Genomic DNA, 17166 nt, shown 5'->3' on the forward strand with positions numbered 1-17166 from the left:
AGGCACAGAATAGCATACACATACATTAGCATATGTAATGATCAGATCAGGGCAGTTGGCATATCCACTTCAAACATTTATTTCCTTGTGTTGTAACTTTCAGAATCCTTTCCACCACCTGTTTTGAAGTGCAACTCATTGCAGTCCTGCATAACTAGCCTATTGTGTCATAGAGCTGACAGTTATTCTGCCTACTCAGGTTCACCTCAGTACTTGTTAAGCATTGAGGGCTCATATGCTGTTGGTTGTTTCTCCCTCTTGTTAGGGTGGAATTTACATGTTTCAACTTGTGGACACCTATGCTGCCTCCTATGCCCTTGTCATCATTGCTATTTTTGAGCTTGTGGGAATCTCCTATGTGTACGGTAAGTGAGTCTTTATGCTTATTGCTAAGGTAGAACTTTCAGGTAATAACATTTTCATGGCATGCAGATTTTCTACTTTGATAAGACAATGCGAGAATTTAACTGCAGCTAAATATTTAGGAAGGACAAGAGAATTGCAGTTTGGCTTCCAAGCTTGCTTCAGGCCTATTGTGATCAAGATTGAATATAGGAACACAAAGCTGGTGATAAATATGAAAAACTCCTAGGACTGTGGCACATATTTAGTTTGGATCTGTCTTGGGAACATTTAATTGTCTGTGGACAATCACTAGGTGAAGACAGAGGAGGAGAGCTACTTCCTAGGTGGAAAATGACTTCTTGGTCTTGATGGCTGCAGTTTCCATGTTACCTAAGGTGAGGGGTTTCTTTGTACCTGCTCTTTGGGTGCTAGAGTGAGAAAAGAGATCACTTAGCTCAGATGATTAGGAACTGTTATTACCACTAGGAATCCTGAGATGCACTATGTCAATTTCATATTTGGTCAATAGTAAACTTCCAGTACCCTTATAGGTTAATCTTCCTGTAAGTCAGTGGAGCCAATACCAAGTGCACCTGGAATAGTGACATCATAAGGTGTCATCTTTTCCCATTGTGCAGAGGGAGTTGTCATGGAGTTTCACCAGGGCATCTCCTGAGCCCTAATCTGCCTGTTGACCCAGCACAAAGGACACTCTTTTGGACTTAAGGCACCACTAACTTCTTTGATGTGTGCTCAGAACCGTCCTGAAACTAAGGATTGTGTACTAGACATAATATCAACATAGCAGCTATCAGGAAAATTACAATTTCCATTTCAGATGATGTAACTAAACTTAATATCTAAAAGAGATAGGAACATGCTGTGTGCTAAAAGGAAATGCAGAATATTCCTTGGAATTTGTAATAAAAGAGGGACAAATGCACTTTATGGAATGCAAAAGGAGGTCCAGGCCAAGATCAGGAGTCTTCAGAGATCTGCTCATTAAACTGGAAGTCCAGCAAAGGCCACCCTGACTGCCAGGAGTCTGTGAGGTGAATGTCTTAACATCAGTGTAGTTGTTAGTCTCTCAGCAGATTCACAATGGCATCTTGCTTTCCTGGAAACTTCATTAAAGCAAAGGTGTGGGCAGGAATCATGGTGTAAAAAGAGGAAAACACCTGTGTCAATCTTGAGTACCTAGAAGTAGCAAAATATCATTGTCATCTTTGAGTGTTTGTGGAAGAGCAATTTGTATTTGTATCAGACTGGAGATCACATTCCTGTGAGAGTTAGAGTTTAGTTTCTGGCAAGAGCAATTGGCTGGCATGCCAGCTTCCCTGTAGAGATGAGAGAGTAAGCTGTCACCACGGTTGGTTGATAAGAACAGCCAGAACCCTACTGTGATGTTGCGATTGAAGATCTGATGACAGAGTAAGAGTGAGGCTTCAAAGTACTTTGTACCTCAGCAGAGAATGGCTGGAATCCAGGGAAATCCTCCATGGCAAATCTTTACTTCCTGCCCAGATACTGAAGTCCTTTCCAGCAGAGGCAAGGAGCAACCTCCAAGGAAAAAAAAAAAAAAAAAAAAACAGCCCCTGGTGGGCTCCCTGGAAGCTGAGATCAGCAGACAGACTTGGTGCCATGTAAGAAATGGGCTTCAGTTCCACACTGGCTCAAATGCAGGTAGTCCTGTCATTCACCTCGTGTTACCTCTATTCTGATTGCCAGTTGCCACAAAAGATACATCTGCACGGTTCCTGGTAAAATAGGCCTGGGTGCTGTGGTCTAAAAGATCATTAAAACAGAAACCTTTTAACATTCTATTTTTTGAAGTTAAATGGCTTCTCGTTATCACTTCTCCATGTAAGTCTGATAGTAGAGCTCTCTGTTTTGAAGGAAAAATAAATTTTGAGTGCTTCACTACTTGGACTGTTCTCATTTTCCTGAGACTGCCCATTAAGTTTTGTCTCTTAAGTGTAGGACCAGCCTCCAGAATCTGAGATAGTTGTCTCCAGCCTTATCTGCTACATATACCGACAGTGTCTGGTGGCCCTGCCCAATTCTGTCTTTCACACACTCGGTCCTCATGTGCACCAGTGGGAACAGCAGCCCAGTCAGAACAATCTCCAATGATCTCCACCAGGCCTTTCTCCAGCTCTGGTTCCTGTACATGCAAGTGTGTGCACAGCAGACTTGTCCATTCTGTGCTGCATCCCACTCGACTTTTGTCTACACCGTAGCCTAGTTCAGCCCAACCAACCCCACTAACCAACCCGCATTTTTGTTGGTGGTTACTACTGCCTGGCTAGCCAGACTTGCCCCAAACCCTGGTTCTCATGCTCACCAGTGGGAGCTGCAGGCCAACAGAGAGGCACCCACAATTTTCACACAAGGCCCACTCCCAGCCCTGGATCTTGAACTTTCCAGGTGGTTCTTCAGTCTAGATTGACAGCACTTACCTCTATTCCTGCACTTGCTAACTGATTATACAGCAAAGCCTGACCAGTCTGCACTTACTTTGGCTCATGTGTGCGTCAGTGGATATGGTCACTTAGTCCAGCATGGCTCTTCCTCCTAACCCAGCTCACATGCAGGCCAACAGCTATTGTAGCCTTGTCCAGCCTGGTCTGCCCCTAGTCCTAGTTCTCAGACTCACCAGTGGGAGCAGTGGCCTAACAGGGGAATCTTGACTCTCCCACAACTGCCCACTCCCACCTCAGGTCTTATGTGTGGTAGTGGGTGCTGCAGCTCAATCTGGCATGACCCATCTCACCTTGGGATTTGCTGGTGGGTGCAATAGCCTGGCCTAGCTTGGACTGTCTCAAATCCTGGCCCTAATGTGAACTAGTGGTGTTGCAGTCCAGCCCATCCTGGTTCTCAGATCTGCCAGTGGGCCAGAGAATACTGTAACCTGGTCTGGTCTGGGCTGCTCCCAATCTTGATTGTTGTGCTCACCAGTAAGGACTGCATCCTGGCAGATCAGTTCCTCAAGCTGCTCTATCAGGTCACCTCCCAGTGGGAGATCTTATGCACATTGTGGATTCTTGGCCTAGCCTTACTTGGCCCTCCTCATGTCCTGACAGGTACAGCAGCCTTCTCTGACTGATGCACATCCATTCCAGCTCTCAGTATTCGGTGCTGAAGCTGAGTCCATCCCCACACTGAGCTCTTGCATTATTCAGTGGGTGCTGAGACCTAGCTCAGCCTGTCTTACCCCAACTCTGGCTCTTGCGAGCACGCCAACCCACACAGTTGCTGACAAGTGGAGATGCCCTGACTAACCTGATGAACACCTAGGGCTGGATCACATGCTCACCAGTGGGAGCTATGGCCCACTAGGGGAGTTTCCCTTTTTCCCCCACCAGGCCTACTCCCAGACCCAGATCTCACATGTGGTAGTTGGTGCTAGGCCCTTACCCGACATAGTCTGCCCTGTCTGTCTCTGCCTTTGTGTGAATTGGTTGGAGATTACAGCCTGGCATGCCCCACACCCTATTCTTGGGTGGACCAGACATGTTCACAATTCCCTAAACCTAGTTAGCTCCCCAGCACACCACGCCTAGGGCTCTTGCCACTCTGCCCCCATCCCGCCTGGGATCGAGCATGTGAGGAAATCCCCAGACTCGCTCTGTCAGCCTGGACACAAGCCACCAGGTCCCTGCGTGCCCCTGTCAGCACCACTCCCTAGGTCTCCTGCAAGCCCACAGCTCCAGGCCCCCAAGAGCCCACCCGAACTGGCAGAAGCGTGCCAAGACATCCAGTATAAAAATACAAATCACCAACGGTAGTGCAGGAGATAGTTCTTTAATAGATTTTTTTTCCAGGGTAGACTCACTTTAAAAAAGTAATTTTCCTTTCCCTTGGAACCACTAGAGGAATCTTCTGGCTGGGGAAATGAGATTGTACAGTCACCACTATAATCCCCTGTTGGTTAGCTGCGTGGCGTCATGTTGCACATTTCTCCAAGTTCTTACCACGTCATGAGATCTTGCTGTGTTCCACTTCATGCAGTTTCACTGCCCACTCCGCAGATAATCTCATTGTCCTTGGGAGAGTTGTCTGTCACACAGCAGGCAATGGCTTTGCTTTATGCCTGTCTTCAGGTCTTGTCACCCTGTTGGCTGAACTTGGCAAGTTCTCATAAGTACAAAGCAAAACACTAAAGTAAATAAAAAAGTCTCTCAGGATTCTGTGTATTCAGGCTTATTTTTTCCTCTAAAACCCCTCTGCCTGAGCTCCATTTTAACTTTCCTCTACCACCAGGTCTAGAGTTTTCCAGCTCACTAACCAATAAAACTGAGAAACTATAGGCCATTGCTCTGAAGGTACATGAAAGAATCTGTGGAAAATGGAATTAAAAAGGAAATATATTTTAGTACCAAGCAAGTTAAATTCTGTGCAGTTTGTCACAGTACACATTTTCTGCTTCCTGTTTTTTTTTTTTTTTTTTTTTTTTTTTTTTGGTCAAGGCAGAGGGAGAGAGTGAGAGAGAGAGCGCGCAAGAGAGAAACAGAGAGATCTTTTGCTGGTTCACTTACCAAATAGCCACAATGGCCAGATTTGAATCAGTCTGAAGCTAGGAGACAGAAACTTCTGGATTTTCCATGTGGAAGCAGAAATCCAAGAATCTGGTCTATGCTCTGCTATTTTCCCCAGTTGCATTAGCAGGGAGCTAGATCAGAAGTGGAGCAGCTGGAACTGAAACCAGTGCCCATATGGGATGCTGATACCACAGGCTGCAGCTTTAGTTACTATCCCACAGCACCAACCCCAGAGTACATATTTCTATGAACGTTTTGGAGACCCTTGTAACACATACAGGTGAACAGGTGAAACCAAATGCACAGGTACTAAGTGCTTACTTTATTTCCTGAGTGCTCCTGGAGAAAAAAAATTAAGCTTGAATTTGTAGAGTTCTCAGGGGGAATTTGTTTTGTCTTGTTTGATTTTTGTTATATATTTTCTTTAAGAAAAATCTTTGCTGAGTTCAGCCAGGAGGACAGGAAGCAAGAACTGAAGACAGGCATATTCCATTTTGTGTAAGCCATTGCTAGTGTGAACCAAGCACCACTTACCAGGATGTGGAAAGAGTGGGACTGTTTTCCTACGTCCGCAGGCCTGTCAAGTAGCTACCAAGCATGGGCAAATATCCTTTAACATTGAGAACAAAGTCAGTGCTAAGCCGCACATCCCTGGCTGTGAGCCCTTTTGCAGCTTAGAGATAAGAAGGGCCTGGGTAGTCAGGAGATTCTTGAGAAGGTGGCATCTCAAAGATAAAAATGGGTGAAAGAGATAGACGCTAAGATTTAGGGATTATTGAGATGAGTTGATTGCCAATCAAAAACAAGAAAATGTAAGTCTCCACAGATGGGTTTGGCTGACAGGGTCAGGCCTGCAATTGGACTCTGCAAGAATAGCTTGGTCATTTACTTATAAATAGGTACATACTGAGATGGAGATATACGTTTGCAATTGTAACACAAAATGCAGATGTTGAGTGCCTTGTTAAAAAATGGTAACAATTTCAACTTGGTGGTGGGAGGAGCATTAAATCTGGTGGAGTGCTCCTCTGAGCACAGGATGCTATGCTGCTGTACAGCTCACCTGCCGGCAAGCAAGCCCTGGACGCACAGGCAGGAGAGCAACCTGCATAAAGACTGTATCTAGAGCAAGGACAAATGTACGGATTGTAAAGGCAACAAGCATGAAGTTCCCCAGGAGAAGTAATTGATTGGTTGAAGCAAGTCCTAGTTCAGGATCAGCTGGCTGTATGGAGGTGCAATTCCTTGAATTTCAAGTTCATTTCCCGTTGGCTACGTGTAATTCTTGCAGGCCAATTTCTGAGCCTCAGCTCTGTTTGTTAAGTCTAGTAGTGTAACTACAAACTCACCATTTATTTCATTTCCTTTCCTTTTTGTTTTCCTACTTATTTGGACTAATCTTTGAGATGCAGATGTACAGATCCTGTTTAGGGCCTCATTCTTGCTGTCTTACTTCTTCAGGCTTAAAGTCATGAAGTAAGCATGTTTCTTGCATATGCTCAAGGCTTCACAAAGGAATGCCAGCCTCTGAATCTTACCCAGTCAGAGTTAGGCACTGAATACAAGATGGATTTGGATCACTGAAAAGCACAGAATGGGAAAAAGGAAGCTCATTTAAATAAAAGCCAAAGGTTTGAGTAGGAACTTTGTGACTTGGAGGAGAGCCAGGACATGGTTGAGCTGGCGCTGGGTGAGAGCTAGAGGAGGCCAGGAGCTGGAGAGCCTGGAGAACTGATACAATGAGCCGGAGGCCCCCACTTTGTGACTCTGAGCTGCATCTGCAGGGCCAGCCTGCAAGCTGGCAAAATACACAGCACTGCGATAGGACCTGGAGCCTGTTTAGGCAGAGATGCTGTGCCCTTAGACCTGGCATAAGGTCCAGGGAGGGAGATGACGGTGCAGAGCCTGAACTGGTCCTGCAGCTCAGGTGTTTTCATTTTCACACCCAGTACTGGTCATCTGATTCAGGCTAGCTTCTATTGCAAATAGCTCCCATTTTCCAATCCTTCCCTTGCACCTTGAGGTGCAGCTCGTTGTTCTCCCGGGGAAGGCTGACACTTTTACTAAGATCCTTTTTTTGCACATTAGAGCCTCTCCATTTCTTCATCAGATCTGATCTGGAGTCCTATCACATCTGTGCCCCTAGTCAAACTAGATACCCATCACATCTTGTGGTTGGCTTGGAGAAGAGGAATAGCTTGGCAATAGGATTGCTCCTGATACTAGAAATTTCTAGGTTTCTTGCTTATGCAGAATAACTAGCCTGTTATCAGTGTGTTGGTATGTTTTTAAGAGGCTCGGCTGTGACTTCTGTTTATCTGGATCTCCCTCTGAACTGATTTGATAACTTATTTGAGAAAACACTGAAGAGTGGGTAGTGGGCAAGGAAAACAATCCAACAATAATGAAGCATGCAGTTTTTGCCTGTGGGCCCTCAGGAGTAGTGGGGAAGCTGCTTGTGGCGTGGATTCATCTGTCTGGGAAGGCTCTTGGAGGTCATGTGCTCAGCAACTCTGGAAAACCAGCAGAGACTCAGGGAGAACACTTATCTAAGTTCACTGAGGGAGTCAGAGGAAAAACTGGGCTTCAGCTCTTGGATCCACAGACATGTTTTCACTGTACTGTGTCTGCAATGAACCACTATGAGACTTAGATTAGAGCTGCAATCTGAGACGTGTTAGAGTAAGCTGAGAAAAATCCTTAGTGAATTTGTAATCTATTCCCTGTTCTGGATACTAAGTTTCTTTTTAAAAAACTACTTACTTATTTGAAAAGCAGAGTGAGAGAGCACAAGAGCACAAGAGCGAGTGAGGGTGAGAGAGCAAGAGTGAGAACGACAGTGCTTCATCCACTGGTGTACTCCCAAATGGCTACACCCTCCAGGAGCCTGGAACCCCACCTGGGCCTCTCATGTTGCTGACAGGGCCTCAAGCACTTGAGCCATCTTCCCCTGCCTACCCAGATACGCTAACACAGAGCTGGGTTGGAGGTGAAGGAGCTGGAACTCAAACTGGCACTGAGATAGGGTTTGCTGGAATGGCAAGTGGTGGCTTAACTCTCAGTGCCGCAATGGTGACCATGGCTAGAGTCTTGCCTGTCTCTGGAGATGCATAGTAATGAGGCCCAAATGAAGTTTCTGTGCTGAGTCTTGTAGGAAGTAGAAGCAAATATCAGGAGCTAAGGCCCCTTACAGTTCTCAGGGACCATTATTTTGATATTGTTGGCTGAATAAATTTTCAAGGTAAATGTTAAAGATTGATTAGTAACAAATATACAAAAAGAAATATATGTCTCTCTATTATAAATTTATGATGGTTGTTAACAGGTTTAAATGCGAGTACATGTATGCAATAATGCTACATTACATGTATGTAATGTGGACTAATTAAATCAAGCCATTTAGCACACCTCAAATACTTGCTATTTATTCCTTTGCCAGACTGTTATATATCAGCCTTTGTCCAGCTTCCCATGTTTTCCTCTCCTCCAATCTCTGAGACCACCATCACAGCCCCTGCTTCTCTGAGTGACTTTACGATCTTACATGTGAGTGAACATATGCAGGCATTTCGTTTGGCATAAGATCTTCCATGCCCTCCCATGTTGCTGCATATGACATAATGTCCCTCTTTTAAAATATGGCATCTATTGTGTAAGTCCACCTCCTCTTTATCATTTATTAGTTGATGGACAGTTAGATTGACACCTAAACTTGGCTTTTGTGAATAATGCTGCAATCAATATGATATTGCCGGTACTTTCTGGACATATTAATTTCAAATCCTTTGTAACCACACCCCGAAGTAGGATTGCTTAGTCATATGGTAACTATTTTCAGTCCTTTGAGGAATCTCCATTCTGTTTCCTGTGATGGCATGTTTACATGCCAAGCACCAGTGTCTGAAGGTGTCCATTTCTCCACAAGAAGGACATATCTTGAGTAGACAGCTCTATGGATTTTCACTTCCTTGGAACAAGCACCCAGATCAATGTATGGAACCCTATCAGGGCCATTTTTAAGGGATTGAATTGTTTAAACTGCTCTGCTCCATGAAAGGAATGCCCTTCTCTGAGTCTTACCCAGCCAGAGGTTGTCTTTTCACCCCGCGTTCCTCTTCCTTTCTTCCACGTGGTAGAAAGCAGGCACTGACAACCCGGCAACAGGAGAGGGAAAAATGGATCTGATGGGGGAAGTGAAAGGTTCCTGCCCAGGAGAAGGCATCTGGAACAGGAGGGACAGACAGGGAGATGATGGCAGGAAGGGCAGAGATGGCAAATGAAGGCAGAAGAGGAACACCCAATGAATGTGAATGCACTTGCTCCCTCTGGAACAAATGGCAAAGGAGCCAGAAATCCAAGGAGCTGGAAAAGCCCGAGAATGGGGGGAGCAGGAGGCCAAGGTGCAGAAAGAAGGCCCCAGGATGTGTGGAAGAGCATTCTCTGAAAGAGGAATTGTCATAGGAGTGGCAGCCTTGCTAGACATGCCTCAGTTCCCCGTGGACCATCAGGGTCCCTCCCTTGACATGCCTCAGTTCCCCGTGGACCATCAGGGTCCCTCCCTTGACATGCCTCAGTTCCCCCTGGACCTTCAAGGTCCTATTTTTCACATAAATTATTGACTTGAGGATTTGCAGGAATGATGAGAATTTCGGCTGAGTCTGTGTTTAAGTCTGAACTGCTGACTACAAAGGAGCTTGGGTTTAGGGATCGATATCCCACCATTCTGAGAAGGCCACACTTCCGATAAGCTCAGGAAAGAATACAAAAAAAATGCCTGACTCCCAAAGAGTTCTCAACTGCTTTTCCTATAAAGAAGTGGTTTAAAAATCTCCCTGCACAAGGTGAGTGGGGGGTGGCAGCTACGCAGCACAAGTCACTTCTCTGGATTTCATGTCAGTGACAAAGATGAGTATCCATGAAGACCATATCCTTTGAGTTCCAACAAAGTGGGCCATGAGCAGTGTGTTGCCTTTTGCCTGCTATTGTCATCTTGCACAGGGTGGAGATAATTGGACTCACAGAAGAGTGTCTTTGGAAGACAGTGCACAGTGGCTCTCGCTTAATGTCACAAAGATTCTGTAATACTCTCTTCTGTTGACCTCTGTCTTACCTGGCTTTCCAGGTTGTCTCTAAGCACATGAGGCCATGTCAGAAGATAGGCATGTTTATTATGAATATGCCAGGCTGCAGCAGATTCAGACACAGGGTCTGGCTGGAACCAAGCTTTTTAGATGTCAACCTGGGCTGACATTCCTGAACCTCACTGCCCAGAGTAGTTAACATCTATTTAAATGTTCAATTTTCCCTACTCTTCCTGGCAGCAAGTCATTTGTCTGATGGGTTCCTGCATAATAAGGGTCAAGTTGACATCAGGCTGGGGCCATCCCTGGCCAGTGGCGCTTGAATGAGGAGTTTTAGTGCCTGCCCTCTGACCTCACCTCACCCCCTGCTACTAATCTCATACTCTGCTTGTCTGTTTTCAGGCTTGCAAAGATTCTGTGAAGACATAGAGATGATGATTGGATTCCAGCCCAACATTTTCTGGAAAGTCTGCTGGGCGTTTGTAACACCGACCATTCTAACAGTAAGAAGAGCATCCTTTTTGTCATGCAAACAGCACCTTGTGTTTGAACACGGCTTGTGCTATGAGCTGTGTGTGTGAGCTGGGGAGGTCGGTGGGATGGATGTTATTCTTGCCTTTGCGGTGAGGAGACGGGTCCAGGAAGTGAGATGTTTTGTGGAAAGGTGTCTAGCTGGCCAGAGGCAGCACTGGGACTCACACACAGGTCTTAGGAACACCCCTGTAGAAATTTCCATTTTGTCCGTCTGCTTCCCATGCTGAAAATGGGTATAAATTGTTGCAAATACTTGCTGCCTGCTGACCACATTGTTCAAAGTGTTTTCTTCATGTAACCACATAGCCCCTTCACAGCAGCTGTTGCCATTGTAACTGTTTCCATTTTACAGATGCAGAAACTGAAGCCCAGAGGTGTGTGATTTGGTCATGCACTATTGTGATTAGCAACAACCGGGCTTTGAACTCAGGCAGTCTGATTCTAGAGCTCATGCTGTTTTTTACCTGCTACTCAGTCCAGTGGCTCAACAACTATGTTTTTGTATTAATTAGACATTTATTGTCCACTTTCAGTTGTTTTTGAGGATTATTTTGTCATCCTCAAATGTGATGATGACATTTTAGGATAATTCAATGCTCATCTTAAAAATCAGAACCTTTCACATGTCAGTAAATTTATATAAGGATTTGCATTTATATAGTGTTCGTTTTTTCATCATGCCACAAATTACAAGCTTTATGCTGCTTCCTCTGTAAGCACCGTAATTGGTGAAGATCTTGCCTTCCTCTTGATATCCTGTTGCCAATCTTGGAGGAAGGTAACTCCAATTCCATGTAAATCCAGTAGGTGGAGCTAGAAACCAGATCAAAGTTTTCATTAAGGCGGGCCAGATTCGGCAAGACAGGGTGAGAGTATAATTTCAAATAAAACTACATTCCCTTCCTGTTTTAAAAAAACAGTCGCAGAGCTCATTTTAATCAAAATACATCAGTTTCTTTCTGAGCAGCTAGAGATTTAGACAGATAAACCACTCTACATTGATGTGCCTTTGCATTGATAATAGCAGCTGTATCCCTAATTTTATAAAAGCTGCAGTTTGTGTGAAGTCTCCCTAGACTGGGGGCATGCGTGTTGAAAAGCATGAAGATAGGCTTTCAACCTCCTGCTATAAATTTCCCTTTGTTACGTCTGCCATGATGATAAAACCCTCTCATGGGCTTGGCCCTCAGAAATGCTAATTTAGCCACCAAGGGAGGCCCACCCAGGGCTGAAATGTGTAATGAAGAATTTGGATTTGCTCATTTGGTGGAAAGAGAATGCTCTTTTAGCAAGCGATCTGGCCTGGGATGGTTCTTGTCTGTCTGTCTCATCTTGTCATCTCCTCAGTTACCACTACACATCACTTGTGCTTGGCTAAAAGCAAACCTGGAATCCAGTCTGGATCCTCCCTTTGTGTCCCTAGAAGAGATTCAGTGTGAAAAGATTTTATTCTGTTACAGGGCCCATCAGCATATTGACCAGAAGCACTAGGATTCTCTCAGGCTTATGCCTCTGCCTGGTGGGTGATTCTTCACCCCCCTCTTTACAGATGCGTGCACTGAGGCTTATAAAAGTGAAACAACTGGCCCAAGGCCACAGTGCGTGCGGGTGGCAAGGCCGAAAGTTGAATCCAGGGCTTTCTAGGCTTCAGACCCTTGTTCTAATACATTTTGACAACACAGAGCTTACATCGTCAAGGGGAATTTTGAACCATTTTGGATTAAATTAGTATAAAACTTGTTTCCAAGCAGAAGGTAAAGAAAGAGGAACTCAAGGCAATTCTGTGCTTTTTGAGACATCTCGACTCTGCTGAGTTGATTTGCATCATGTAATTACATGAGATAGTTGGGGGGAAGTTGTAGAATGCATCTTGAACCACGTTCCTTTTTGTAATTGTTTGGCAGCCAGGGACAATCAACACTGGCAGGCTCCATCATCTTGGCCAACTATTAGTGTCACAGTGTCATAAAAGGTGAGGGTGGGCCTGCCTTGCTGGCTAAATGATCATCTCCAGTGTTCTGAGTGGATTTGACCAAGGCTGACCTGGAGGAGGGAAATTTATGGCAGAGGACAAGTGGCGCTGGGAGATTGATATGATTATTTGTGCAATTAGAAATGGACATGAAAGGACCAAATCCAACACTTACTTTTTGTCATTTGTCCATCTGTAAAATGGATTTTTGTGATGCGCTGGAGTAGGCTAAAATTATGGATTTAAATTACTTCAGAGCCCCTAAAACAAAATCAGTCATTTTTATATGTGCCTGTGTGGATTTATAGAGCTATAAATATTCTCTATGCAATTACTGTATACATAGTCAGATCACGTTACTGAGTTATGCACACACATAAGCAGATGTATTGCTATTTATATGGTAAATGAAATGGAGCAGCCTGCCATAATTACATTAGGCTATACTTCCAATAGAGTGGTTAATAAGGCTGATAACTCTAGGGGCAAATATTTAAAAGGGGACCCACAGTAGACCTCTCTTAGCATGGGAGGAGTTTTTTTTCTTCGACTGTTGTCCTCAGGATTATATTGCTTTGAGCCAATATATTGAATTATTGTTGCAATGAAATCACCACTGGGCCAGGCAGCCTGGGCTTTGCGGTAGCAATAATATAGATACTTTGCATTTGCATAGTGCTTCACACTTTTCTAACACCATTTCTGTATCTTCTCTTTCCTGATACAATTCCCTCCATTTTGGGGCAGTTATTTTCTAGCTTATCACAGGATGTAAGAGGTGGAAAGGGAAAAGGATGCAGGGGTGTACATTATTCTAAGTTAATGCTGTCTCAGACAGGAGGGATCTAGGGAGCCATACAGTTTCCTCATTGAAATGCCCCCTCAGGGGCTCGAATGGGATGGAGAGAACCTTTATGCCATCTTTTCAGGTGCCTTCATTGTCAGCCAACCCTCTTTAGCTTCAGGGGCCAAGTCTTCAGGGAAGTTCTCATGGTCACTGCCAGAGAAAGTATGCAGTGACAAGAAATTGAATAGTAACCATGAGGGGAGACTTTTAAGTAAAAGCAAAGCCATTGTTCCCATAAAGCCAGGGATCCTGTTTACAGGATGTGGATCTATCTGTTTTATTGCATTTAATTCTGACATGGAAAGTAATTGTGAACCCAAGATCAACCTACTGGTCTCTGGGCTCCTGGCTCATGCTTGCTCATGATGCTGATCTATCTTGAGTCAGTAGAGGCTTGGGGGTTGTGCGTCTACTCTCTGTCCTACAGCTAATTGTAAGACTAAGCTTTCGGCTCAGTCATAGCTTGGGGACCACTCTGGCCTTCATTCAGCCAGTAGCAAAAGCAATTCCTGGATGTGGGCCATTCCCCATTCAAGAAGAAGGCAGAACGGATTCATTGTTAAAAAATGAAAATATAGAAATACAACAGCTTTCTATCTCAGGAAACAAAATCTTGGTCATCCACCATAGAAAATGCATATGGTCCCCTTAAAACATGCTCCCATCACCACCCATTCATCACTTGGTTATTCATTCTTTCACCTTCCTTCTCAGCCTGTCTGCCCGCATGCACACCTGTGAGCCTTGGCTCAGGTTCTGCGGGCTAACATGCAGGATCAGCAACTAAGTATGCATCATCTTTATCTCTTTGCAATTAAGTGTTTTCATCTGGAAAAATTTCTTTTGAGGCCAACATGAGTGTAAACGGTAGAATAGATAGAAAAGCAGCCACCTCCTAATACAGTTTCAGTACATGCCTGTTGAGTGAAAAGATCTCCTTCATATACTAACTCACCTGTTTATTTCTTCCTCCCAGTTCATCCTCTGCTTCAGCTTTTACCAGTGGGAACCCATGACCTATGGCTCTTACCGTTACCCAAACTGGTCCATGGTGCTCGGATGGCTCATGCTCGCCTGTTCTGTTATCTGGATTCCGATTATGTTTGTGATAAAAATGCATCTGGCTCCTGGCAGATTTATCGAGGTAATTCCATCAGCTCCTTTCCCTGCCATCCTCTCCCAAGGGAGAGCCCCTAAAAGCTGTGTGCATTAAAAAACAAAATATTCAGTAAACTTATTCGAGAGGGAGACTTGGTGATTAAGTGATTACAATTGCCACTTTTCTATTAAACCCATTTTTATTAGGTATTGTTTCTCTAATGGAGGGGCTCAGCCAGTCTGCAGGCTGGGATATTATTGTGTTGCTTCTTAGTGCAGTGACAGTTCTTGAGAACAAATGATCAGCATCTTCTCATTCCTGGATTTTTTTCATCCTCTCCCCTCACAAACAGTTCAAGCACGGTGTTTGGTTTTTAACCACACGTCAGATTTCCTTTATTTTTCAAAATCCCTTTCTATCCTAGACTTGTCTCTCCCAAATATTTCTTACCAATGGGTTTTAAGTCACTCTCTCCTTCTGTTGTGTAATCCTGTGTTAGGGATGGCTGAGTGCCAGAGTATTGTCGGTGTAAGGTGAGATTTGTCTTAGTCCATCCATCCCTGGCTGGCCCCATTTTGAATGCAAAGGACCCCAAATTTCACTTCTGAGAAATAAGAAGGGGACTGCCACTTCTGGAGCCGCCGTAGAAGACTTGGCAGACATCTGTTATTTATGAGAAGTCCCTTGCTTAAGTGCGAAAGGAATTGATTGGCCCCGCCTGTCCCTTGGAGGTGCAGGAGAATGACATGCTGGGTGGGACAAGGGCTACCTAGGGTTTGGTTCCTACCTGGGAGCTTATTGTAAATGCCGAGTTTTAGGCTCCAGGCAGTTGCACTGACCTGAATCTTGAGGAAGTAGGACCCTCATGAAGCTTGGTGACTCTCCAGATGATTCTGATGTACACTTAAATTTGAGAAGGAGTTTGCTACACAGAGATGAAAAAAAAAATGGCTTCTATACATAAGAGAGAAAAATAACTGTGGGTAGCCAGATGACGAAAGGGACAAGCTTGGGAGAGAGGAAGCTGGGTGGGAATGAGCCCCTGAGGAAGTACCAGCACAATGGTATACTTGACAGGGAGGTGGCTTTAATTTCACTGGACCAAGGATGTGACAGAGGTGGTAAGCAGAAGCGAAGCAGTTTTCTTTCACTCAGTCCATCCTCCGGTTCTTCTCTTGAGGTGAAGTAACTGTGGCGCAGATCCCTCCAGCAATGCTTCTGTCCCGCCCCGGGAAAACCTCCCCAGCAGCTGATTCAGAAATCTCTTTCCATCTGAACAGAACCTGAGGTAGCCTCTGCTACTGTTGTCCGAGACCAAGATTCTAATCTGATGAGCTGGCTGTATACATATATTATGCTTGATTTGGGACACAAAGGTTGCAAACTGATGATTAAGGGTAGATTAAACTAATAGCTGTAAGCAGCAGCTTTACTTTAATAGATCATAAACATAATTGTTCCCTCTCTCATAGTTGGAAATATGTTTTCTTTCCTTTTTCTAGAAAATGTTCTAGTCAAATTATGTTTTCTGTAAAGATTTCAGTTCAAGGGTAGAGCCATCCCCATTATTTTTAGCTCTCATGCTAAGGACCCACACTGTTGAACTAAGTCAGAAGCACGTATTTTTGTCAAGAGATAATTAAACTCTGCTTACTTTTGGCTGTGGATCTTTTGGATTGAGAATTTCTTCTCTGGTCATTTATATGCAATTGGAAATATGCTAAATAAAAATCCAATTATTTTGATGTAGCAACTCGCTGCTGAGACTCCAGTACACAAATAATTGGGCACATGTCTTTTACACCCTGTGTTTGGCAAAGGAGAGAAAAGCATGAGGATTCTCTTCATTGGAAGGGGAAAATTGTGTAATTAAAATCCGGACCTTTATCCTGTATTAATCTTGTGCTAGACAAACACAGAACAATTGTGCTATTGCTTGAAATATTGCTTGTGCTGTTTGAAATTAAACTGCTTCTCCTCTTTAACATCTCTAGACCACTTAATTAATGAGGGTTGATCTTTCTCATTGCTTTTCTTGGTAGGGGGGCTTCTTGGCTCGGGATGGGTCAGGTGTAGTGTTGGGGGAAGGTGCCTTGCCGCTGTAACCATGTGTGTCTTTGGCTTCTTTGCAGAGGCTGAAGTTGGTGTGCTCGCCACAGCCGGACTGGGGGCCGTTCTTAGCTCAACACCGTGGGGAACGTTACAAGAACATGATTGACCCCTTGGGTACCTCTTCTCTGGGACTCAAACTGCCAGTGAAAGATTTGGAACTGGGTACCCAATGCTAGTCTAATGATGTGAGAGTGCAGACTCAATCCCGTTTTTCCTCTCTGCCTTCCCTAACATTTTTCATAGCTCTCCTCCCATTATTTTTTTTGTTCTTTCCACACCTCAGTTCATATCCATGCATGACAGCAGTTGTGTAGAAAAGTAGGACTTCGTGTTGCATGCTACAATGAAGAGCTAAGTAAACCAGTTGGAGTGCAGTCCACTTGCATCCACGTCAGTTTTGATAGGGTTGATCTCCTGGGCATGTGTTTTCATCCCATACAAGCAGGTGAACTTGGAGAGCTTTGGGAATGTATGTGTAACATTTGGCCAATAGAGAAGTATCCACTATGTGCTGTCCTTGGGGACTGCTGGGAAGGCACATACAGAATGACATCATAGGATGGTTCCATTCGGAGCCATCAGCACTATAGATATGAGGTAATGCAGAAGTTTCATTCAGATGCAGAAAGTTCTGC

At 44.5% G+C, this 17166-nt stretch overlaps 1 protein-coding gene across 1 annotated transcript in view; it reads left to right on the plus strand.

Annotated features, from left to right (window-relative positions):
* SLC6A5 (solute carrier family 6 member 5) overlaps positions 1–16768 on the plus strand; it is a 53710-nt gene extending 36942 nt beyond the window's left edge. The window contains exons 13-16 of the mRNA XM_040980277.1: positions 266–365; positions 10370–10470; positions 14297–14464; positions 16552–16768. Coding sequence (XP_040836211.1) covers positions 266–365; positions 10370–10470; positions 14297–14464; positions 16552–16707 — 525 coding nt within the window. The 3' untranslated portion in view covers positions 16708–16768. The remainder of the gene's footprint in view (positions 1–265; positions 366–10369; positions 10471–14296; positions 14465–16551) is intronic.
* The last annotated feature ends 398 nt before the right edge of the window (positions 16769–17166 follow it).

This window comes from Ochotona curzoniae, unplaced genomic scaffold, assembly GCF_017591425.1.
Source record: "Ochotona curzoniae isolate NIBS_2020 unplaced genomic scaffold, NIBS_Ocur_1.0 contig_3432, whole genome shotgun sequence".
NCBI classification, from domain to species: Eukaryota; Metazoa; Chordata; class Mammalia; order Lagomorpha; family Ochotonidae; genus Ochotona; species Ochotona curzoniae.